Here is a 26,742-nt window from a genome sequence, read left to right as displayed (position 1 = left end):
AATGTTAAACATATGAAGGTATTTTCCTAGTAATATGTCTGAAAGTGAATATTATTTAGTTTTCCCATGAAATCCATCCATTGTGTTGTTATGTCTATATTTATTTTCCATTTATATAGTCATTGTTATGATGTTACAAAAAACTATAAGTGTAAGTTCTCCAAATGTATATATCTCCACACATTATTTTACATGATAACAAAGCAACATTAAATGTTTAATTAAATTTGATATTGGACAATTTTTAAACACTTTAATACTTGGCTATTTAATATGTGTTTTCTTTTTATTGTCAACATTTGAATCTCGAGTCATTGATAATTATTTTCACTTTAATGATATTCCTTCTGTTTCTGATTATGAAAATGGTCTGATTTATTGACTGCAATGTTCTAAAATATTTGATATTTTATTGTTAGATATTTACTGTAGCACATTTAAGATTTATTTTAACACTGAAATAATCATTTATTAAGAAAACACAGATAAGAGTTTTGATTTTGCTGTTAAACTTCATTAAGTCAGCTAATCTTCACATAATTGATAAAAAAATTGCGTAACAACACTCAAGTCACATTTGCGTTTTAGAGATCGATTTAGTGCAGTATTAATAATAAAATAATAAAAGTTGGCTTAGTACATAAACGATTTTATTCACTACAATGCAATGTTTATATTCTAGCAATGATCAGGCAAAAAGCTAGTTAACTTTATTTTAGTATTTAATATTTATATAAAAAAATCTCAGAATATGCTTTGAGAACTTGTATTTTTTACATTTTTATAAACGCCCCTTAAACTTTATTTTTTAACAATAAACTCAATGTTTATTATATTCAGGCGAAACAAAACACAAATAAAGCTGACTAACATGAATAAGAATGGAATTTAAATACTAAATAAATAAATCGCGTCAGCGCGTCACGTCATTGGTCCGCGCGTACGCCCGCCCCCCTTTTCGCCGCGCCTGGACACCGTTGCTAAGGAATCCCGAGTACGCGCGAGTGGGTCGGACGCGCGCAGCTCGAGCGCCGCTCTCAGTGCTCAGACATGGCGGCGGTCCTCAACCCGGAGTGGCTGTCTTGCCTGCCTTCTTTATGGAGTTACGGCGTGACCCGGGACGGACGCGTCTTCTTTATCAAGTAAATATCCGCGGGATGGAAAGTTGGGGCTCGGTTAGACTCGAATGCCTCTCGTCGGTTGTTTTTCACCTTCTCTCTCTCTCTCCCCTTTTTTCTCACCCAACAGTGAAGAAGGGAAGAGCACAACCTGGCTGCATCCAGTCACGGGAGAAGCCGTCATTACAGGGCACAGAAAAACTCCAGGTAAGAGGCTTTTAGCGGCTTTTCCGTTGGGGAAAAATCACCGCATGAGGAGAAATGCAATCAGTGCAGCTGTGGCAAGACGCGACGCGCGCATTGTCAGTGCGTTTGCGTTGCGTTTGCGTTGCGTTTGCGTAGCATGCATGCAGCACACCTGCCTGCACGCGCAGCGTTTCACAACCCGTTCACATTTCAACGGGGCTGCATGGTCATTTTTGGCTTTTGATTGACAGCTGTCATTGCTATTTTTTACTCGTTGGATCGTTTGGGAACAGCTTGCATGCTTTGAATTCCTCAAAACACTTAAAACTTCCACAGTCATTGAATGCCTAAAATCCAGTCTGAGTTTGGCTATAAAATTAGCCATTTCCTGTCACCTTAAGAGACCAAACAAGCTGAATGGTCCACAATTACATGTTGATCTGCAGTACAGAGATGCGAGCAGTGCTTGTGGGCATTGAACAGCACTGCAGATCATGGGCACGATGAGAGATGTGCAGCCAGTCACTCTAGAAGATGCTTTTTGCATGCAAAACTCATTGTCCTTGTGTCTTCTTTTCAGATTTACCCACCGGATGGGAAGAAGGATACACGTTTGAAGGAGCCCGTTGCTTTATCAAGTGAGTTGGAGGATATTTGGCTCTCTCCTGCTTGTTTGACAGCAGCAGTGGCGGCAGTGATTTCAGATCGCCGCCCCCTCACACACACACACACTCTTACACTCATGCCATAGTGTTTCCAGAAATGCTTCCGCTCGCGCACTGAAGGCACACACGAGTCGTTAGAGCTCTTTCCCTCCCCCGTTTACAAAAAAAAGTAATTACCGTGAGGCTGACGGAGGGCTTGACAAGCCCGTGTGATTCAATGCTCTGTTGGCTGAACAGGCTCAACTTGTTGCTTTCCACCGAGTGAATCATGTTAACCCTTGTTTGTACAGCTCTAGTCTAGTTTAAAACAAATCTGTTGCACCGTTCGTGTGGTTTCCATCCGCTTCGCAGGACTTGCTTTGTTTGATTGGGTGTGGAGAAGAGCCGATCGATTATTTTCAGACTATTTTAAGCAGTGAATGTGTTAAAAATGAACCAGGCTGATTATTGGGATTTTATTTGCCCATTTTGAAAGTATTCACATTAGTAGTTTAAATATGATCAGATTAATACTTTCCGTTTGTGCCAGTTACAAGTTTTTAGTGTTTTTTTTGTGGCAGATTAATACCTCAACTTGTTCCAATTTTCAAAATCTTTTGTGGTTTTTTAATAAATAGAACGAGAAATAAGTGTTATGCATCTTATTTGGCCACGAATTTACCTCAATAATTAGTATATTATCAGATTAATACCTTCTACTTGTGGTTTTTGAGTAGTGTTTATGTTCTTGTGTTTGCGGCCATATTGTTTTAATACGCAGACATGCATTAATGTGCATTAACATTGGTTGTTGTCTATTGGTTGCTTTGATTTAGATGTTGCACATTACAAAAATTGCTTTATTTTGTATGTCATACCATGGCCAAACAATAATATTAGAGTAGTATCTTGCGTTATCGGTATCATGCATATTTTATCAGTTGTGGGATCATTTGTTTGTATTGTACAGTAATGCCTAGCAAGCTATGATAGGGGCCATTTTTTAACCTACTTTCTAAAAGCTTTGTTTTGATTTTAGAAATTCCCCTTCCACCAAGCTTTAGTTCCTCACTCGTTGTGTCGTCCCCTTTTATGACTAAGGCCAGTCTGTTAGTTCAGCCAGACCGTAGAGCTGTTAGAAAACAAATGTGAATATTTTTGAAAACTCCATTTGAATGCGTATATAAATGGAGAAAAAATAAGTGGATTCTGCTTTAAACTCAGTTTAAACTGCCTCTTATTTCTTTATGTGTAAAAATGCATGGTGTGTGCTTTGTAGAATTTGTTCCAAACCCCATTCCAGAGCTGAACTTTGAGGCTAATTTGACACAGGGATTTGAGCTAAAACTCACGAGATACATCTCATCACGTCAGGATTGACAACTTGACCCTTTCTAGACGTCTGAGGGCTTGTGGATGCTGCATCACTGTCTGCTTTACTGTCCGCTTGGGACACACCAGCAAATGATGATCTCTGATGATCATACTGCAGTCTTAACACCAGACCGATTCACCAACTGCTCGAATGCATCTCTTTGTCATCGTCTCTGTGGATTATTGTTTGCATACAGACTCCCTGGAATCCTTTACTGCTGCGCTGATGAATCCTGGAGGCCCCAGAACTGAGACTGTTTTCACTTTCAATGTTCTGTTGGATCGTCATACTGATCTAAGATCTGCCAATATGAAGAAACTCGGAAAGGATGTGGTCGTAGTGACCAGTGGGAAACCTGCTCATGTTACCGCAGCAGCAGATGGTGGCCGTCCAGAGATTAAGAGTGATACGGGGTCGTTCATTATAATGGCACAGAGACACAGGGGGTCGTGAAGGAGCGACGCTTGGAGCAGCAAGTGGCTTGTGATATTTGATCCATTAGCTCAAGTCTGTCAGAATTCATTAAAAAAGCACTGCAGCGTGTGAGGATGCTTTTTCTGTGTCACCCAGGAATAGCACGGCTAGCCAGAGGACGCTCAGATGCTGGATTTGCTGTGGCCGCCATACAGAGCATTTGCAACGCTTTCCAAACCCAAAGAGAACAACAGTGAGCGTGCACATTTTTCCTTTTTTTTTTAAATGCCTCACAAGATCTTACTTTTTTTTTTTTTTTTTTTAGAAATCTATCTTATGAAAAGCAACCACAGACAAGCTTCATTCCCAGAAAGCATCGACCATCATAGTAAGCCTAAGGTATTAGAATCAATTGGCTCTCTAAAAATCCTTAAACTGTATAATATTTAATTCTAAGGAAAAATGCAATCTATTTAGGTTTGTGAATATAAAAAAGGGTTTTATACACACCTATGTTGGATTCTGCACCTGGAATTTGAATTATTAATTCTCCAGAATGGCTTCTACCGAACGTTTTTTGCACTATCACTAAATATCAGTTTCTCTGTGGACACAGTGTAATGGGATATTATCTTCTGAAGCTCTACCAACGAACTCTTTGAAAAGGAAGATGATTAATAATTGAGATGAAGCAGATGACCTGCGGTCTACATCTGGAGCGGCGTGTGAAGCAGAGGTTCGCTGCGATTGAAGGCCGCTGTTTCTTCTGCTTTGCTTGTAGCGTAGCTGTTGCAGCGTCTTGGGAATGCTGCAAAATGAACAGCTAGTGAAGACCCTCATGTTGGGTCATCAGTTTCCACCTACTGACTAACAGCAGCAGATTGGGCAACCAACAAGAGGCGGAGGTTGAGCTCCCTCCCTGTATCTCGCTCATGCTTTGGAAATTAAAGGGGGAATGCGGTGAAATAACATACACTCCAAAGAGCAGCAGAGGTTGCTCTGCATCTGACAGGATGGAATAACCTTTAATGTGGTGTTATTTAAGTGTACTTGTTTTAGAGATGCAATCCTACTGGTTTTTTGGGGGCATTTCTGACTGGAATGGGAAATAAATGGAGCGATGTAGCGACACGTGGAGAGAGAGGAAAATTGCAAAGGTCACTTATTCAACTGTGGCGTGCTCTTTTCATATGTGCTGGTTTGTGTTTGTGTGTGCATCCTTTTGTGTTGTGTGGATGGGTCAGAGCAGCATGGTTTAATCAGTGACGTGAGTTTGAGGCGGTACTGTCTGTTTTTTATTTTCAACAATGGCAGGCGAAAAAAAAAACTTTTTATTCTTTTTTAACATCCCTCTAGGGATTGGAATTACTTGACCTTTCCACACACAAGTTTAGAATCTTCAGAACATTTTTAGAACGTACAACATTCCATTTCCATGGCGATGCATCAAGCATGTCACATGACACTTCGCCGTCACAGTTGGGTTCAATTTCTCCATAGGGAATTAAATTTTTAACGACAACTTACAAACTGTTAAAGGCAGAACAGCTGTGAGCTACAAGGTTGTTAATTAATGGTGTATGTGTTTTTTTAAACAATTAACCCGCATTGTATCAACTTACTTTTAAATAATTGTCTTTAACAGTTGCATTCCTGGTGGAAAAACTAAATTTCTCATGATTCTGCAAAATAATCTCCACCAATCAGAGAAATGAAAAAACAACAGATTGTGCCAAAAGAATCACCATTATTGTGGTTTTTAATTGGTTTAATCGATTCAATCAAACCTCTTAAATAGTTATGTCTGTATGCATATTTTGAAATAAAATAAAAAATTTCTTGCTATTTTCACATTTTCTTTATCTTTTATATATCTTTAGATAGAAGTTCTCTCTCTTTAAAGCCATTATTTTATTTTTTTTCCAAATTCTCAAATTCATATATAGTATTTTTTTGTTTGTTTGTTTTTTTTTTGCTTCAAATCAAAGTTTTGTAATTGTGTAGTGCACCTTGTAGCTGGTTGGACTAGTCTGTGGCTTGTAACTCTTTAATGATGATTAAAAAAAAAAATCCAAATGGTATAAATAATTGGAAAAAATACTCTTGAAACCAATGGCACTGAAAAAGTGGACAGGCATTCTAAACCAGCCTAATTATACAAGGCTTCTGTAAGATTTACTAGTTAAATAGTCATTAAGCAACAAGACTAACTATAACTGCAGTAAACTGTAGTCTTTGGTGGGTGTGATGTGAAAAATGAACAAAAGGAAGGCATGGACCGTATCCAATCAAAACATCCCACAGTCCGCTGCAGGTGTTTCCACCTCGGTAGGGATGCTGTTGAAAGAAATGTGTCTAATGGTCCTCGCATGATTAGCCGCGTGTGTGTGTCAGTGTCACTCGCCGTCGCTGTGTGAGTGTTTCCTAGTTTCCAGAGCAGCAGTAACATGAGATGCGCTGGTTTTAGGACAGTTAAGTGGGTCGATGGATGGGTGGAGTTGGGTCCACAGTGATGAAAAGCTTCCTATGACTGTCGAATCATGTGGGGCCCGCTTCCCTCTCTCTCTTGCTCTCGCCCTCATTCACTCGTTCTGAGAGCCATGGGGCAAGTAGAAATGGTGTGAAAGGGTAAATGACTCCTGGCCCTCTGATTGTTTTGACCCAGGCTTTGCCAGACGCTGACAGCTCAGTTCAGTGCTCAAGTGATTCCAGTCCAAAATAACACAATTTGGCTTTGACTGCATATAAACACTTTTTCGACTGCTCTAATTGGATAAAATAACTCCTTTTGGGCTGAAATGGTTCTGCTGCTCATATCAAAATCAGCTCGCATTTCCACTGACTTTGAGAGATATTGCCATGTTTATTTTTTTTCTTGGTTTGCAACCAGTTTACAAAATTGGCCATTGCAGAGCCATTTTTCCCCTTGTCCAGCAATGTCTTTTATTCTTTGGAAAGAGGTGACGCTTTGAAATTAAAGTTCTTGGCTGAAAGATTATACTTTATTTACTTTGACTCCGCAATTATATATATATATATAATACATACATACACACACAAACACAAATATAGAAGTAGATATGTCTAACTTCAATTACTGTGACTCTGAAATGAGATTTAGACTTGTTGACTTTTTTTCTTGTTTTGTTAATTTCTATGGATCAGAATGAAACATCTTTTGATGCGGTTTTGATGCATCTGTCTAAATGTAAGAAGCACACTCACAAGCTTTCTGATTGGGCACCAGAACCATCCATCCATCAGGTGATCAGAGAACAACTATTTAGAAAAGTTTTGTTAAAGACCTTACAAGAACCCAATGTCCAATTCATCATTCCTCCCAGGTTTGTCAGAAAACCCTTGGGTTGTAGCATTTAGCTCGGTGACAGCACCAGCCCAGATGCCAGTGGGATGGGTTACTCAGCTGTTAGACACTTAATATCAGCTTCGGTTGATTTGTATGAGTGGGCTGCTAAATGAATGGGTAGATGGCAGCTTGGAAGATGATGGAGTGCTCATTAAGTCACAGTTAGCGGCCGGACGCTCTCCGCAGCTTTGGATTTTGCTGACGCAGAGCCATGAATCATATCTCAAATGGGGTCAGGATAGAGGGTTAAACGGATGGATCAACGCTCCTCTGACTTGGGCGACCAAGTGTGGCTTTCTAGGTCAGCCCACCGGCTGTGCAGCACAATTGGGCAACTCGTTCTTTGAGATTTTAACAAGTTGCTAGCAGTGATTGTTCGCTCATGATACTCATTAGACTACAAGAACACGGCCCAGGTTTTGTGCTCAGTGTGCACACTGTGCCTCTGGTGCCTGGCTTTCTTTGTTGTTTTCCTGCAGCACAACCGGTTTTATCCTGCCCTCCTGCTCAGTGCGTCCTGCGGTGTGATTCAGTAGCACTGTCCGCCCTTACTTCTCCTAACGGACACGCCAATTGATTCAGTTATTTGTCATTTTGACGACACTTAACATTGGGCAGTTCATGACTGCATAAGTGTTTTGTCCTTAGGACAAGATGCTACAGGCAAAAACATTGGTCAGTTTTGGAGACTTGCTGTCTTTTAGACTAGTGTAAAGAAAACACAAAAAATACACATTTAAGTGCTTTTCTTTGCACTTTAGCGGTTTGCATTTGTAGATTTTTGTAATTGTCTGATATGTATTGAACATTTTATTGCTAATAATAGGGTGAAAATTCAGTTTTTTTTCCCCCCTGGCTGTTGAAAGTGTTTTCTGATTGATGAAATGATAAAAAAAAAAAAGAGATATCCAAAATCCCTTCTGGAAAAACCTTTTATATGTCAACAAAATGAAACAAGAATTTTGAAACTGGCTTTTTCTGGAAGTGTGTGAAAATAAGTGCAGTTTTAGATTACATTTGTATAAAATTTTTCTGAAATGTTATGTTTAATAAAATGAAGGTTAATGTATTAACTAGTGGTATATATTTGGCATTTTTCAAATATCGCCTTCACCTGTTTGGCCGATGTGTTCGAGACGGGCGCCTGTGCACACAGTGCTCTCTCTTCATTGTTTGCTGTCGCAGTTAAACAAAGGAGCTATACAATAAAGTTTTATAATCATTGCTTTTATATTATTTAGCAAACATTGATACTTTCTCCTTTTTTTGCATCTGCAAACTTACCCAAACGTACTGGCCAATGCCAATATTTTAATTATGACAAAATATCAGCATAAGCGATATATCTATTGGCCATTTGTCTGTGCTCCAAAGCATTCAAGATTAATGACGTTTAAATTGGCAGTTTCGTTTTCAGGTCTATGCTTAAAAAGAAGAAGAAGAAGAAAAAAAAAGATAGAACTCCACTATTACACAAATACAATTTAGTACCATAAAATCCCCTAAATACAAAATAAAATAAAAGATTATCAAACTAAAACGTAGTACATTCATTTAATTGTAGAAAATTTCATTTTCGACAGCCTATAACCTGAAGTGTTTTAATAGAGCGTCCTCGCTGCCACTCCTCAAACATGTTCATATCATTCCTGATGTCATTGGACTCTACACCACTGAGCAAATAAACATCAAACAGCTGCTGCTTTTATACCAATGCATGAATGAGGAGTTTTGTATGTCAGTGCCTTGCCACAAAATACAAAGGTTGTGTTTATTTTAACTCGGTTTTTGCCAGCGGTTCTTTTGGAAAATCTTCCTGCACTTATGACATAGATCTTTATTTGCGTTTGTGTTTTAGTTGCACGTTTCTATACAGGTGTGCAATTGATTTGTAGGATATAATTGAAGATTTGAGATGGTAGTGGCATGCAGTAACTGAGTTATCAATTATTGAGGTCGCCTGCAAAGTTTGATATTTTCCGTTAAAAAGGGAGACTCAATTTTCAAACTTTTGAGACATGCTGCTTCTTTGAGTCTTTCTGTTGCATGCTAATAAAGTAGCGCTTGTGTATGAAACGCCCTTCAACAATACTTTTCTAAACAATCACTGTCGTGCTTCAGGTCGCCTGCTGCGATCAATGTCCCCGTGATTATGCAGAATCTGCAGGTTTATTAGCGAGGTGTTGTGGGGAAATTAAAGGCCAGTATTTTTCTGGAGTCTGGTGGTGTTTCTTCGTGGCGTGAGACTTACTTCCTAGTGATTTTGCAGAAAGAAAGGCTTAAAAAACTGCTGGGTGTTGGGAACTACTTATTTTATAGTATGTCCAAGGAGAAGTTGTTTTGTGCTGTTGATGTCATAGAATGTCACTTACATGAGGAGTTTAATAGTTTTTTTTATGCAATAAAAGGTTATAGTTATTAAACTTGTTTTTTTGTTTGGTTAAATATCTCTTTTATTGGGCTTGTTGAAGTGACAGCTAAACTATATATGGCCTCCAAGTGTTTTAGACTTTTGACTGATATTAATCAATCTTTGGTCATTTCATATTCACTAATTTTAGCCAGTTTAATCTGATTAATATGGCACCTAATTTTAGTCAATAAAAATAGTATTTTAGTTGATGAAAAGGAGCAAAATTAAAAGAAATATTCAAACGTACATTTTCGTATTTATGAAAATATTGGTAACACTTGAAGCTTTTATGCATAATGCATTATAAAGGTTTTCATAATCTAGGCTGCAATGCATTGTATGTATATTTTTATAAGTAATTGTAATTAAAGTTAAAATGCATTATAATATGTGATGTTTGTTTGTCATGTGTTTTAATCCATAATACTTTCTAAAGGCGTAACGATGAATAGATAAGTATTATAACTGTGGTTACAATAATAAGTATTTATTTTTGACTATTATTATTACAAGTATTTTATTGAAATAATAAAGTGCATTATAAGGTGCATCACAAGGCATTAAAAATACTTTAGTAATGCATTATATTTAAGGGCTTTAACCTGTTAAATGTCACCCTGTCCCGTATACGGGACACCTACGTTGACTATACTATATTACAATCAAATCTAATCTAATCTTGACAAACTATATATCGTTGGAAAGGTCTAAGACTCCCAAATATATATTTTACCAATATTGTTTGTTAAAAATTATGTAGGAAAAGTAATAGATGAATTTATGACAAGAGTGCACCCTCAGAAATCTACATTACAAAAGGAGCTTTGACCTTTGTTTAAAAATAAGACTTCCTGGTTGCCTTTTTCTGTATCACATTTTAGAAATCATCAGAAGTTATACATCACTTGAAAACATAAAATCTCAAAATTCATCCTTCAAAACCCATTTTAAAATCAGACATTGCATTACCATGTAAGTGGTACATCAAAATCATGTTATCATAATCATGAAATATGAATAATATAAAATGTTTTCAGTCATGAAAAAATAAAAATTTAGGTTTGTATCATGCACATTCATGTCTATCTTCAAAAACGTGAGTGACAGTTAACAGGTTAATTCAAGTGTGTTACCAATTGATAGCCGTAGTTGAGTAATATTTGATTAATCTCAGTAAATGGAGAAATGCATCCCTAAATGTTTCTCTTTGGCAGTATCACAGTCTTTCAGTAACGTCCTGTAGTATGTGCAGTCGTATTATTAGCTGTATCTGACCGTCCTCCGTTCGTCTGCTTGTATGTTAGCAGCTGTAATCAGTGCAGAGGATCTGAAATGATGGAGGGCTGCAGCGTTTGGGTTTTGCAAGTCCCAGTACTTTTTACAAGTCTCTTCACATCTTCAGCAAACCGGCCTGTCATGACATTCCCATTTTGTTGTCTTTGCGCCATGATAAGAGCACGTTCGCAGATGCCGCCTGTTGAGATGTGCTGTCTGATGGCTGTTATCAGATCCGTGAGGAAAGACCGAGGATAAAATGGAACAGCTACCGTGATATTGAATGATTTCAAGGTGCTTTTGATTTGTTTGTATAAATGTGAAGTCTAGAATTAAAACTTTAGCATGTTTAGTAGTTGTTAATTTTTTTTATTGCCTACATTAACACAAAATTGGTCGATTTCTTCGTACCATCAAAGAGTGGTACGTTTTTGCATCGTAACATCTGTAGCATCTTAATCTCGCTGTAGCACACATACACCAATTTATTGTTGTGCTTTCCAAACAAAATTAGAATTATTGCCTTTGTCTGGAGCAGTGCATCTCTCTGTATTCCCTGTACTAATGTATTTATGTCCTCTGGCGTTTTATTATACATTTGTAAACGGGCTTCTGGAAGCAGCAGAAGATAGCGTGCAAGGACATCCAATGACATAATTTAGTTGCTTAGCGGTTTTTCAACAACCGCTTTATTTTCAGTAACAAGCATGATTTACTACCCGCCTGGTGAGCATTCAGAGGTAATTCACATGCCTGTTTGTCTTTAAGGTAATAACCAGTTTCTAACAGGGAGGTGTGGAAAGGTCAACCTGAACCAGTAGCGACATCATTAATCTAAATGACTCCACAAAAGTATATTAATTTGCGGCTGATACTTTTAATTTTCATTCAGAGCCTAAACCAAACAAATGTATCACATTAATCCTCATCACGGTCGGATCAGCGAGCGTCTCTCGTGAATTGTCGAACATTTCACAGATTGAACCAGACAATGGGGGGCGGCCGACCTTGGGTTGACCTCATTGGATGCCACAGCCTCCTTCGGACCACCAGTCCCACGGCTCTATCGCTGGGACGTGCAGAACATTTCACTCTATTCGGCTTAGACTCCATTCTGAGAGAGATAAGAATGCGATGGAAAGGTGCATGAAAGGGCTGAGAGATACAGTATCAAGTCGAGCCACAGTGAAACATTCTTCATGGTGACTTGTTGTGTCAGACTGGTATAGATGTTGCTTTTCTTTGCGGACTGTCCTCATAGCAATGCTTTTATTGCAGGATTTTGCTAATATGGCGTTTATTGGGATAGTTCACCCAAAAATTTTAATTGTCATAGTTTGCACTCCAACATGCCGCTCTAGATTCATTTTTTTTTTCTTTTGTAGAACACAAAAGGTGTTTGAATACATATGGCACACCAGGCTGGTTTGACATCAATGGAGATCAATCACAAGAACTGACTTTTGATGTCAAGCATGTCATAGGAATCGTGTGACTCTGGAGCTATTTTATGACTTTGGAAAAAGTTGAAATATGGTGCCGATGTGCCTCATTTATAATACTTTTAATTTGCTTTTATTATAATTTTTGGAGCTCAGCATAAATCCTTATTCACTTTTGTTGTGTGTAAAAGAATAAATAGTGCATTCTGCAAAATATATCCTTTTGCCTTTTACAAAAGAAGAAACATTTTACAGGTTTGGAGTGACATGAGTTTAAGTGAATAGTTTTCAGGGGCTGACTATTAAATTTACTTTTACATTAATTTTTTTAATTTTTATTTTATGGATTAAGGCACAACAAGAAGGATATGAAGGCATGGGTCAGAGTGAGAAAGTTTTCTTTGTTGCTACTGAGATCTTTAATTTTGTTGAATTTGTAGATTAGTTTTTACACGTTGCAAAGGTAAAAAATTTTTGTGAAGCAGTCTAAATTATGTAAAATTCAGAGTTTTGTTACCACGATAATGTTATCTTGGTTTTGATGAACATTGCAAAAACTACCAAAAGTCTTAACACCATCACTTAGAAAATATATATAGAAATTATCTTTGGTTTTTTAGTGTGGCCCGTGTAATTGTTTGCAGGTCAAGTAAAAAAAAAAAAAAAAACTAACAAAAAAAATCCTTATGATGGAGTGCTCGTCTCTTGTGTGAGACCATAAATGTGTATTTTTGAATTGGGTAACGTAAAACGATCCTCTTCAAAACAGCTGTCTCACTTGGGTTGTGGTCTGGTGTAATTTACCCCCACTCCCAAGATAAGTTGGCTGCCCTCTGATCCAATGGAAGATGGGGTGGATGCCAAAAGAATCAGAGCAATGCGTTTCCTTTTCCTGATGTGTAGTGCTCTCACGATAACGGATGTCATATTTCCAAACAATCTATATATTCACGTTGCATGTATTTTCAGCTCTTTTTCTCTCATGCACCCATTGAAATGGCTGCCAGCTGGCGCTTTGAAAAGGATGAAAATTTTATTTGTACCCCGTTTTACAATGAACACTAAAGCATAGTTTTGGACGCCACCCAATCTTCTAGTAGAAACTAATACGTACGATCAGAGGATATTAACCGCGGCTGTGGTATCAGGAAACATTGATCCAGGAGAGCCAATGGAGAGCCAAATGGAAACTTAATTCTAGTTCCACCCACAAATCAAGTCTGACTCCATGTTTGAAGACATTAGCATTCAGCAAATGCACACACTATTTACCAAAGAATCTGGTTTATCTGCAGCTGAAATTGACTTTCTCCTTCTTGAAATGCCCGGCCAGTTCACTGACCTGAGCTTTCACGTCTCATATCGGATGGCCTCCTGGTTTCCACAGGGATCTGAGGATCAACTGTAATTAAGTACAACCTCTCTGTTGTATTAGATATAAATGATGTTTATTGCTAGAGAGTGGAAATGCAGCCAGATTGCTGAAGCACCTTGCCATTCTTTCCCATCTATTACCATTATGTGAGTCAGAACAAGCTGCATAAATTGCAGAATAATGGACTGTTGTGTCAAGCTGATGATGCAATCAGATGAGAAGTTTTAATCTGCCTTATAAGCGATTCTGCATGGAGAGTCTTGCAAACGTTACACCTTTCTCTGTTCCTTTTATGAGTGTTCGTTCTTGTTAACCCTTGAGTGAACCTGTTTGACGAGTGAACGGGTACCGTCTCGTTTAATCGACGACAAAGAATGGGATGAAACCCATGACCACGGCAAATCGAAAACCAGTTCCAGGATCATGACCTCACAGCGGAGTCATGCCCTTTAATATCAAGCACTTCCTCCTAGCTACAGTTTTCCAAATAGTTCCTGCTACTAGTAATTCCCACCACTTCCTGTTTGGCACTCCATTCCCAATGGACTTAATAAGAGAGAAGCCAACTGAGGCGCATTTGTAATCTTCTGCACATAAAGACCGTGTATACAAGAGGATGCATTAGTGGTGATGCAGCTATCCATGTGGGACTCCGGAAGGCATTCTTTCAGCTCCAACATGGAGGACTAGATTTCATCCAATCAGCTGGCTTGCTCTAGAGAATTCATTTGTTTATGTTTGCCAGTGCTGAAGAACAGGCAAAGGGTAGATGGGTAATGGAATATCTTGCTAGGACTTGATGATCAGGAGATGTTGGCAGATTTATGGGTTCATAATCCCAATGTTGGCAACAATTATTTTTATTTTTTTTGCTTTGTATGGGGATTTTCTAAAAAGAGTGTATCTGCTTCCACCAAAACCCAGAATTTCGTAGGATTGTCCTCTTTTGCAACTAAAAAGCCTGAGTGTGACCACTGTCACTGCGTGTGCCATTTTGAATCCATAATGCTTGGAAATGTTGCTAATCCAACAATAAAAATGACCCCCAGCTCATCCAATAAATCTGACCTTTTTGCATATTGAGAAACATGCAATCTTTTAACTTTTTCTCAACATACTCATCGGTAACTGAAGTAAACGGTAACCTCTTTTGATTCGAATCTGGGAGTGTTTTCCCAGGACTGGGACGTCCCACTGTAACACCGCCTGTGGCCACCCTGCCGGTAATCTCTCGTAGTAGATAATCTGAAGCTTAATCCCGTTTTTGCAGTATGCAGATTTACTAACCCACAGCCCTGATCGACACCGAGGTTGCAGAGCTTTCACATGCACAGGAATGGTGTAGACAACCCCGACGCTAATATGAAGCAGATGTGCTGGTAAGGTGGTGTGGAGGCATGATGTTTTAATTGCATTGAGGTTTAGTAGATTACCCTGAGCTTTGCACGAATGAGTAGTGCATTTGCGGCCATCTCCTTAAAACGTTATTGGTTGTCGATTGCCTCACTTATTCAAAATAGTCTAAACTTGGTAGCTTGGTCTGTTTCCGATAGCTCAAATTCTTGATATTAATGAAGTGTTCATGGCGAGTTGCTGCTTCTTTAAACTGGAGTAATGAGATTTGCTGAATTACTGTCTTAATTACGAGTAGAATGGAAAATTGGAGAGAAGAGGTTTATAATGATGTGATATACAGCTTTTTCATGAATCTAAGTCTGTCTTTCCAAGCCCTCTTTCCCATTTACCCTCAATATTTTTTTTTCTACTTGATTTAATTGGAATTCAGGCTACACAAATTACTGTCAGGTTGTGGTTGAACGACAATTAGAGGGAGCGTGCAAGATATCTCTGAAGGGCACAAGAAGCTTCAAGGTCATGCTAACACTTGATAGAGCTCGTTTTAGGGTTGTTTGGTGATTGCCAAGATGCTCGGCGTGATTCCTAGGATTTAGCTTGGGCATTGCATCCCTAAACTAATCTCTGTTGCAAATGTTTGTTTAAAGTACAATTTGTCATATAAACAGTCTTTTAGTAAGTGTACAGTAAAGGCTGGAATACACTTCATGATTTATGGACTGATTTTCTCCCGATTTACTGTCTGGAGAAGTTGACGCTAATTGTTAAAAGTCAGATCCAGTCTGGAGATTTGAGTTGATAGATTTCATAAAAATTGTGTCGTGTCGACTATAATTCCATCCAGTCAGAGGATATCAAAAATGTTTGATATTTTGCACCAATTTTAGAACACATTTTTTATTGAACACTTGTTTTAATGTGTCATGTGTCTCCTATAAAACGTGTGGCGCACCGACTTTTTATCCTCCCAAATTCAACATCTTTTTTTTTCTCTGTGTTGATCTGGAGAACAGTAATGCAGGGAACTCTGTATAACAGTGAGCCATTCCCTTGATTATTTACACAGCTATTTGTGAAACCTAAACTACTTTTTAAGTTAAGTTTGCTCTGATTTATGCCTAGAAGTCCTAGATGTGCTGTGCATTGCCGTGTGAAGTTTTCTGATAAATAATGTTCAATACTGTCGCACATACTCACCTGTAGGCCCTCCAGAGGTCTGTCAGATCTTCCTGACTCTTGAATTACCCTGAAACTTCCACTCACAGCCACAATCCCAATGTTCATCAAGAGGATGTCTAATTTTCCCCATGGCACCATGCAATGACCTCTCCTCCAGCGGAGAACATCATCAAAGCACGTGTATGGAACCCCAGTAATGATTCCAGCTTAAATATTTCACCATGTGCACTCTGCTGGTTTATTAAAGCACATCAGATCTGCACCCAGCGCCATCTCGCCTTGTCTGCCCAGTGCTGTACTGCATATAAAGCTTTGCCAAGCAAGACCAGTTCCATCATGACCACACTGTGCCATAAATCCAAAGGGGTCACAGTCTGGATTAGCATGTTTCTCTTTTGCATTAATGGCCAAATAAGGAGAAGAGAGGAAGCTGGTGGATGGGACCTTTTTGTGTTAATGTGGTCTTAATCTCTCAGGGTTTTCTATCCCACACCATGCGATTACTATATACTTATTTTAAAGGGCTGTAGAATAAATGCACAAGCAGATTTGCAGGCCTAGCATATGTGACGGTGGTTTACAGGCAATGTGCATGGTGGCTCAGGGATCTCATTAGCCTGACTACGTCAGACTTCCTACTTCCGCTCAATTTCATTTCGCTTCTGTACTCAGTCTGATACAGCGTCAGAGCTTTCTGTTTGCCACCGGTCTGGAAACAGCCGGGCCAATCAACGAACAGAGGGCGGGCTGAGAGCCGTGACGTAGATGCTAAGCGCCGAGTTTTACATTGTAGGTTAGAGAAATCGAAAACCGAAACGACCGCGGAAATGGGAAACGAGACACGGGATGCAATTTGCTCTGTTATGGAGAACATTGAACTATTTTTCAAACTGCAAAAGTCGTTTACAGCCATGTTCACTCCGGTATTTCGCTCGCATCATCATGTGTTAACAACAGGTTTACAGTGGAAGTTCAATCATAGATTTGAGTTCGATGCATGATGTCTGTGCTTCGATGCGGCTGTACAGGCGCATAACATACGTCATAACTAAACGTATCTGATTGGCTACGGGTAACCAATGATTTTAAACTTCAGACAAGCGCCCCCTAGCGAGAGAGAAAACACTTCTCTATTATGCCATTCCAGACTCTGTCTACGAAGCAAAGTGAAGTAGCAGAGTCTGGTATTACCAGGCTAGGATCTCATTAGACTTTAAATGAAATGTCAGTGTCTGAGGTAACCCTAACTTCCCGGAGCTGTGAATAAACCATGCACTTGTAACTAGAGGATAGTTTTCTCAACTATCTGCTTATGAAGAAATATTGAAATCTCGTGCTACATCACACGTTCTGGCGGCTCAATATACTGTACAACGCGACATGCATTCGCATCAAATGTTAACTCAATCACACAAGTACATATTTGCATTTGCTTTTACACCTTGCTGCTTAAATGTTTCATTCAAAAATCTCATTCTGACATGCGTTTTTTCTGAACATGTACACCTGAAGCGTGCACACACTAAAAAGCCTGTCAAGCAGCTCCTAAATGTCTGCCATTCTTATTTGTTACCTTGTAAGGTGTTGTTTTTAAAATGGGTAAATTAGTTTGGGTCTACTGATCAGATTCACACAGGAAGAAGTCTGGATACATCTCAGTCAGTTCCTTTTTTCCTTCGAGGCCTTGCCTCACACCAAGCTCCTTTTGCCCTATTAATAATTCACCTGCCGGTTTTTATAGTCATCCTGCATAGTTAAATGCCTCTTAGAGACATTAAACCTTGGATGTTGCTTTTAAAAGTGGGGTGGTGCTTAGTCAGAAAAGGCTGTAGGAATTTGTAAAATGGTTCTTCAGTAACAGGTGTCTACAGCTGTAATGTGGCTGGTGTGCGGTTGCTGTACTTAAGTATTGACTCGTCTCTGAGTGGCAGGGTCAAAAGCATGAGGTCTCTTTTGCTCGGGTGTAGTGAATCACTTCTAGTGAAGCCTTGAGGAAAAGACATCTCGATGTTACTCCAGAATAAATGATTACTGTTATTACGGTTATGATACATAGGATTACCATAAATATCTGTAGGTAGAGATAAGTGACTCTATAAAGGTCTTTGAGTCATTTATTCAATAGTTTTGTTCAAAAACGCTGATTAGTTCGGGAATGTTACAAGTGATTGTCATTTGAGTGAATCACTGAATTATCTTTTTTTCATAAGCACTGATTCATTCCTTTAGTTCCTGTGGCTCAGTGGTAGAGCATTGCGTTAGCAGCACAAACGTTTGTGGGTTCGATTCCCGGGAAGAACACGTACTGATTGAAAAAAAAAAAAAAAGGTGTATACTGAATGCACTGTAAGTTGCTTTGGATAAAAACATCTGCTTAACGCATATATGTAAATGTAATTCATTCAAAATCAGATCAAGTTACTAAATCCTGAAGTAAGTCAAGTGAATGAACCAATTCAACCAATTCGTTCAACACCACCATTAATTCAGGAAAGAAACAAGTGATCATTGAATGATTAATTCAGCTCATTTGTTCATTCAAAATCAAATTAAGTGCATGTACCTATGAGTGAATTATTGAATCATTCATTAAACCAGTTTGTTCAACACCACAGAATAATTCAGGAATCAAGTGTGTTTACGAGTGAGTCATTGATTCATTCACTCAACTGATTTGTTCAAACGATTCATTTAGGAACCCGTAAGTTTACTGTATTTGAATAAATAATTGAATCAGTCTCTGAACTGATTTGTTTTATCAACAGTGATTCATTTAGGAATTAATTTGACTAGTTAAATCCTCTCTAAATGTCTTCAAGTGACTGCAGTTGAATTCTAAACAGCATGCTGCATTTTTAAATACAGGAATATTCAATCATCGCAGTACTTTGTCTATTGAATGTGTGCATGTCTAGTGTGCAGATCTTGCGGTTCCTCCAGACGATCCTCTGCTAATGTGCAGCTCATCCCAGGACTGCCTTGTGCTAATGAGGTTACCTAACACGCTAAACCCATTTGGTGTGAGGTGATAAAAGCGGATAGAAAAAAGGATGAGCAGAGCACAGGAGCCAATGGACAACCTGGGGTTGGTTCGGGGCCAGAAATCCTCCCGCTGGACAGTTTTTCACACAGCTGAGCCCTGTTTGTGGCGGTAGGCCCAGTCTGTTAGCAGAATCAAGCCTGTGTCGTCGTTAAATGCACGGTCAAATTTAACAGCGCTTCACTTGTAAAATGCTATTGATGGCTACTTAATGCATTTATATTCAACACTGTTTTAATTGTTTAATTGACAGCTAGCCACTTAGACGCGCATTAAGCTAGGAAATGCCAGTGTCAAACAGTTGCAATATATTTGATCACGGAGATGGGATTTATTGCTTGACAAATAAACAGTGTATCTTTTTTGCTGCTGATGTGAACTAGTTTGTATCCTCTGATGAAGTAAATCGAATGTTCAATGTAAATAAATATGCATGCTTGACTGCTGGAAATGAGATCTGCTTGAGGAACTATGCAAACTAAGGAAAAGTTAATTACGTTTCACCAAAGCAGCGGTTATAAAAAGTCTGTGGAAATGGTCCCCGTTAGATGATTTTTCCTGAAATGAGTCGAAAAGACATCAGCGTTCGCAGTGACAAAAATAATTGTGATGTCTCAGGCACAAATGGAGCAGAGATAATTTTAGCGCTAAGCAGCGTCACCTGACCAATGTGACTCTGGGGAGCTTATTACAGTGAAAGCGTAACACTTTACAGATGATTGTCAGAAATACAAATAACAGAACAGAGCTGCAAGCTTAAACCTTCCAGAGCCGTTGCCAGCGGATTGCATCTGATGTTATGCTTTTTATGAAACATACTACTGTACTGTTCACTCACAATACTGAAGTTTCCAGTAAAACAGCACAATTCCCAACATAACCCTTAATATCTCAGCATAATCAAATATGCCTTTGTACAGTGCTTTTTTTTAAGTAACAAAAAAGTTTTCACATTTTCTTTTGGTACTGATGTTATTAATATAATTATTTGCTGACAATGGTATTGGTGTTGAGAATCAAATAATAATAATAATAATAATAATAATAATAATAATAATAATAATTATTATTATTATTATTATTATTATATATTTTTATATTTAACTCTTCCTTGTAGTTGAATTTCTATTATTATTATTATTATTATTATTTATTTTTTATATTTAACTCTTCCTTGTAGTTGAATTTCTATTATTATTATTATTATTATTATTATTATTATTAGCCTATATTTTAATTTATTTGTTTTTCTTATGTTGATTTTTCTTTATTTAAATTTAAATTTAAATACTATTTATTTCAGTATTTGATGTATCTTTTTGTTGTAGATATTATATTGTATAATAATAATAATAATAATAATGATGATGATGATTATATTAATGTTTAGGATTATTATTACTAAATTTTATTTAAATTTGTAACTTTCTTGTAGTTACTATTCTATTATTATATTTAAATGTTATTCATTCAGCATTTTTACTTTGTGTTGTAGAAAAAAAAAAAAAAAAAAAAAAAAAAAAAAAAAAATATATATATATATATATATATATATATATATATATATATATATATATATATATATATATATATATAATTTTTTTTATTTTATTTTTTTTTTTACAACACACTTATTCTTTTGACATCTGATTACTAACGGACTCCGACCCACCAGTTTCCTTTCCCATTTTTCCCATTTTCTCCTTTCCTCCCACACACGGTCTGCTGCTCGGCTCCTCAGTCGCGGCCCGAACACATGAGGTTGTATGTTTTTGCCCAGATTGTTCCAGTCCTGTACGTTGCTCGAGTGTCGCAGCTGGGAGCCATAAAGCACAAGCAGCTCAGTGAATACAATGGCCAGTTACGAACCAATAACGTCTCGCTTCAGAGACGTCTTTGATTTCCAGATCACCACAGCTAGATTGCTGAAATTCCTCCTCTAATCTGCTGTAACTAGATAAAGGCCAGCATTGATCTTTCGGACTGATTTGTGTCTTGAAGGGCTTCGTTCTAATGATCTCATCAATGCACTCTTTTATTGCGTCTGGTGCTGGAGTGTGTAGATTTCGGATGCATTTCCCCTCCAGGGTTTCTGTAGAAGTTTTGATGACGTCTATAATGAGGGTTTGCTCGTGCATGTGGGTGAAGTTTAAAGCGTGTAGCTTTGTGCTGTTACAACCAGAGGCAAGAACACCACCGATCCCCAGATTGAAAGCCTTTTAGATGAATCTGCATGTCCGATGATTTTAAATTTATTAATCAACCTGTTGTCGGACCAGTTATTCACGGGCCACTGGTGTCTCAAGCGCTCAACTTGCTTGTGGTGTGGTCTAGCAGTTAAAGTTAACCCTGTTTATATCATGCATCAACCTTTCTGGTGCACAATTTATCCATGCATGCACATAAAAAACCGTCTGTGGCGAATCAGATGTTTCAAGTACTCATTAGGCTTCTCATTCGGTGAAGGCGACTAGTCCTAACAAGCAAGTTGTAATTAGATTGAACCACAGTTTTAATGTGTTTGTCTTCTGCTCACAGTTGTACATGAAATTAAATGCTAAAGAAACATGTTTTAGGTTTGCTAGGTTTAGCTCGTTTGCAGCGCTGCACAATTTGCAATTTGGCCCCAGATTTTGTGATTTAAATGTGTAAATAATAATAATTGTGAAATACGTGTGTGTGTGTGTGTGTGTGTGTGTGTATTGTATAATTATATTATTATTATTATTGTAACAAATAAAAATATTAGTTACAAAAAAGTGGAAAACCACACTATAAATCATGTTTACTTTGAAATGTGATTGTTTTTTTTTTTTTGCAGTGCTAATATATGGTGTGACCCAAACATATTTTACTTTTTACAGTACAACATTTGACTTGTATTTTTGTTTTACTGGAAAATTTAAATTTAGATTTAGATGCATCTATATCTAGCCCTTTATAAAACACAATTCTTAGCTTGATTGTGATTACAGTATCGAGGGAAATAACCACAGTCCGATCTATTAATCATCATTCAGCGCTTTCAGCCCTCTCTGTTATCCCGTCTCATGCTCGTCTTTGTGTGCTAATCAGCCTGTAATAGTTCAGCGGGCAGTGACATGTTCAGGATAGGGATGGTCAGGATGGCTGACTAGGAGATTAGTGAGAATCAGTTGTTTTTAGAGACACAAGTTTTGGGAGAGGGTGTTGGCACACTTTAGCACAGTTTAACAGTTAAACCGTAACTAGTCTATCTTACAGGACTCAGTTCATCGCCTAACACTGCAACAAAGTGCTTATGTAATATTCATTGCTTTGAACATATCGATCTTTTTTATTTGTTCAAAAATTATAAAAAAAAAAAAAAAACGTACCAGATTTAGATTAAATGTTAGTTATCAAATAGCATGCCTAATTAAGTGAAATCATGATATATTTATAATTTTTAACAATCTTTAAACATCTTCACATTTTTTTTATTTTTATAATAGGGCACTATATATTTTTTTCCATGGTTTAATTGTTTTTTAACTTATGATTTAATACAAATTTATTATAAGAATGGGGTTTTAAACATAAATTGAATTAATATTTTAAAATGTATTTAAGATGCATATATATATATATATATATATATATATATATATATATACACACAAGTATTTACAGTTTTTGGCAAACAAAGTGCTTCTCAGTAGAGGTTATATAATTAAATTAAATAGAGGTTATAATTAAAACCTTGAGGAAAAATTGTGTTATCATTAAAAAGCAAAGTTTCTATTCTGTCTGTATTTATTTTAAACATCATAGGGCCCTAGTTTCTTATTAATGGATTAGACTAGTCAAATGTGAAGATATGGATGTGTTTTAACCCACATAAGGATCGTTTCTGATTCACAGAGACACAGTCTGCTGCCGTCCTTCTCTCTCTCTCGGGGCTGGAGAGCTGTCAGTTGTAGTTCTGTGACTAAAAGGCTGTTTACAAGAGCTGAATTTAGCCTAATTAAAGCATGCCTATGTGCTGAAGATGCCGTTTGCCTCCAGGCCAGAGCTGTTGTTGCGTTTGAGGACAGATAAGAGCAGTAATATTCAGCCTGCGTCATATTACACCTCACTGAAAGCACTGAAGGCTCGTAATCTAAACGCTGTCATTTTAAAACACTCCAGGAGTTGTAAACCAAGACTATCATTGTCAGACTTTACTTATGTATGACTAGCGTCGAGCGATTGAGCCGTCTTGGCTGTATTCCCGGTGTTGGGAAAGTGGCACGCGGTGGGGAGTCTGGACAGGAAATGACCTCACTCCACCTCTGGATGTACAGGCAGTCCTGACTCATTCATGTGAAACACAAGCTCTTTGTTTACCATGGCCTCCACCTCATTCATAACCGCTCTCGTATTTCACCTTTAGTATCGTTTCATCTGTGATGCCCTTTGTCCTGTTGTTATTGTGTCTTATCACCATCTTGAATTAGGGAACTTATTTAACTCTTTGTGGAGTGTCTGGGTTTATCTGTCACAGTCAACTGGTAACTAGGTATCTAGTAGACGTACTGTACATTACTATCTCTACTTTTCACAGAAAGATGCTTTATTTCTGTAAAATTTTCTGTTGTCGAAGTCTAATTGATTATGAATGATAATCTTAAATACAGGCTGATTTAATTTTATTTTTAGATTAGTTGACTATAATTGTACTGTCTTGGTTATGATGTTGACAAATGAGAAAAGAAATTGGTCCACCCTGTCATTGTCCAGTTTACATATACTACCATAACCATGACTTACAGCTTCTTCCCCCTTTTTTTATAATTAGACTGTATGTCTATTTATCTATCTATCAACTAAAACTGTAAATTAAACAGAAACAATAGTTATTTGGAGGGGAAAATTACTTATTTTTAATTAATATTTGTAATTCTTTAATAATTTTGAAATATTCATATTATATAAAAATACAAATGTCAAATGTTACATTTACACTTTTTAGCAGAATTCTGAAGAGAATGTAGACCGATAATCGGTTTTTTATAATATATTTTAATTTACAATATACTGATAATCAGTTTGCAGAACAATTTGTACAGTGCTTCATTTTTTAAATAGACAGAAAAATAATAATTTCACTATAACTATAAAAACATATTTTTTTAATGATTTTTAAAAATTAATAACTATCTTAATATGAACTTGAATATTTGGTAAATACTAAAGTATTTATTTTTACTAATATTAAAATGTTAGTATATTGATGTTATTAAATTGGTTTTGCTTATTGGTTAAAAGGCACATGAGTGCTGAAATAATCAGTTATGCATATCGGTTGTTGGACAGAAATACTGAAGTAATAGTTTAAGCATATCGGTTGTTGGACAGAAATACTGAAGTAATAGTTTATGCATATCGGTTGTAGGACAGAAATACTGAAGGTAATGGTTTATGCATATCGGTTGTAGGACAGAAATACTGAAGTAATAGTTTAAGCATATCGGTTGTAGGACAGAAATACTGAAGTAATGGTTTATGCATATCGGTTGTAGGACAGAAATACTGAAGTAATAGTTTATGCATATCGGTTGTAGGACAGAAATACTGAAGTAATGGTTTATGCATATCGGTTGTAGGACAGAAATACTGAAGTAATAGTTTATGCATATCGGTTGTTGGACAGAAATACTGAAGTAATGGTTTATGCATATCGGTTGTAGGACAGAAATACTGAAGTAATGGTTTATGCATATCGGTTGTAGGACAGAAATACTGAAGTAATAGTTTAAGCATATCGGTTGTCGGACACACAAATGCTAATATATTCGGTTTTACATATCGGTTGTCAGACACACAAATGCTAATATATTCGGTTTTACATATCGGTTGTGAGACACATGCATTTTGAATAACTGTTTATGCATATCAATTGTCAGATACAAATAATGAAATATTTACTAATGCACATTGGTTATAGGACATGTATATGAAAATCGGTTATGCATAGTGTATATCGGGGACACAAATACTGAAATAATCAGTAATCCTTATTAGTTGTTAGACAATTAAATAATCTGTTATCCATATCGGACACACAAATACTGAAATAATATTGATCGCTTGTCAAATGGCTGGTTTTGGCTGCAAGTTGTGTTTTTGTCTCCTGAGAAAAAACACTGGTTGAGTTTGAGGTGAAGACTGCAGAAAGGGCTGGACTTTGGACTTACACACCTATTGTATACAAGCTCTCTTATTTTCATCTTAAGCCAATGTGCACTTGTTTTTCCAGCTTGGCAAAAACACCATAATTATATGATCGGTTCAGCTGAGGCTCCTGAGTTTCTAACCTACTTCTGTTGAAGCCCCTGGGCTCTGGTCTAGTATATACGTTGGCATTCATCTGGCACGTATTTGCGTATTCATTAGCACAATAGTCCAACCTAATTCCACTCTTATCTGTAAAGTTGTTTAAAGTTGCATGCTGTGAGATTTGCCTCTAGCCTGCATGCAGACACAAGCTAATGGAAATCTCCATAAGATGCAGGTTTGTTAAAGAGGGTCTGTCAGGAGCAGGTGTGTGTGCAGTCAATGTTTGCTAAATAAAGGAGAGTGTGTGAGCTGTTAGAGATGGCATAGTGCAGTCGTCTGTATAAACTCCCAGGGTTCAAAAGGCCACCGGTGGCATTAATTCTGAGCGAGCAGTGAGATTTCAGTAAACGCCCCTCTTTAAAAATAGCATGACTCAAATTGACTTACTGCCGCCATGTTTGTGATCCAATGCAGAGGAAAGGAGGGAAAAGACTTGAACTGGCTAAGCCTCAGTTTGGACCTTCATTTTGATCCTCACCCATAACTGCGTCCCAATCAATCATATAAGGACAGATTGTGCTCTAGAACACCAGTTGCATTACGTTTTCCAAACTTTATTGATTATTTACTGTATTTTACGTACAATAATCCATCTTTGATGGCATGGTACAGCATTAGGGATTTAGGCTAATCGATGGCTTTCAGTGGTAGTTTTTGTTATAACCAGCACCCAGCATGTTGTGTTATATTGTCTTCCAGTTCACAGTGAAGTCTAATATTTCCAAAATCCAAAATGATGATATATTAAACATCAAATATTTGGATATTGTCATTGCCTGCTAAGTTTCATCTTCAGTATCTGTATTTTCAGTAGCACCTACAATTCGTCATGCTGCACCTAGTTACAGGGTTCACAAAGACAAAAAAACCTTAAAAGAAATGTCATGATTTCCACACTTCTGCTGATTTCCATGGAATTTTGGTCCTGGAAATTTGCTGATATTTAGAGTTCTAGAAACATAATGGAAATCAAAAAAAAAAAAAAACTTTATTTTTTTGTAGGTAAATATTTATATTTTAGTAAATACTATTTGTAATTTTTAAATTATTTAAAGCTTCTTCTTTTTTTTTTTTTTTAGATAAACTTTTTTTTTTTATTATTATTTTGCAGTATAAAGCAGAATATGTGTGTAGGGCGTCAGTCATATAAACCTGTTTGGAGAAGCTCTTGCTCTTCAAACACTCTTAAACCGAGAGTGACTTCCATGCAGTACATGGT

The 26,742-nt window shown here is 37.3% G+C and overlaps 1 protein-coding gene across 2 annotated transcripts in view; it reads left to right on the top strand.

Annotated features, from left to right (window-relative positions):
* Positions 1 to 979: 979 nt before the first annotated feature.
* The window catches only part of LOC113047912 (pleckstrin homology domain-containing family A member 5-like), a 104,985-nt gene continuing 79,222 nt past the window's right edge, over positions 980 to 26,742 (top strand). For both annotated transcript variants that reach the window (XM_026209286.1, XM_026209288.1), the window contains exons 1-3: positions 980 to 1,142; positions 1,249 to 1,325; positions 1,885 to 1,942. In XM_026209286.1, the coding sequence (XP_026065071.1) occupies positions 1,051 to 1,142; positions 1,249 to 1,325; positions 1,885 to 1,942 (227 nt within the window). In that variant the 5' untranslated portion in view covers positions 980 to 1,050. The remainder of the gene's footprint in view (positions 1,143 to 1,248; positions 1,326 to 1,884; positions 1,943 to 26,742) is intronic.

Source organism: Carassius auratus, chromosome 29 (genome assembly GCF_003368295.1).
Source record: "Carassius auratus strain Wakin chromosome 29, ASM336829v1, whole genome shotgun sequence".
NCBI lineage: Eukaryota > Metazoa > Chordata > Actinopteri > Cypriniformes > Cyprinidae > Carassius > Carassius auratus.
The sequence above is the reverse complement of the archived record's forward strand: the minus strand, read 5'-3'. Positions and strand labels throughout refer to the sequence as shown.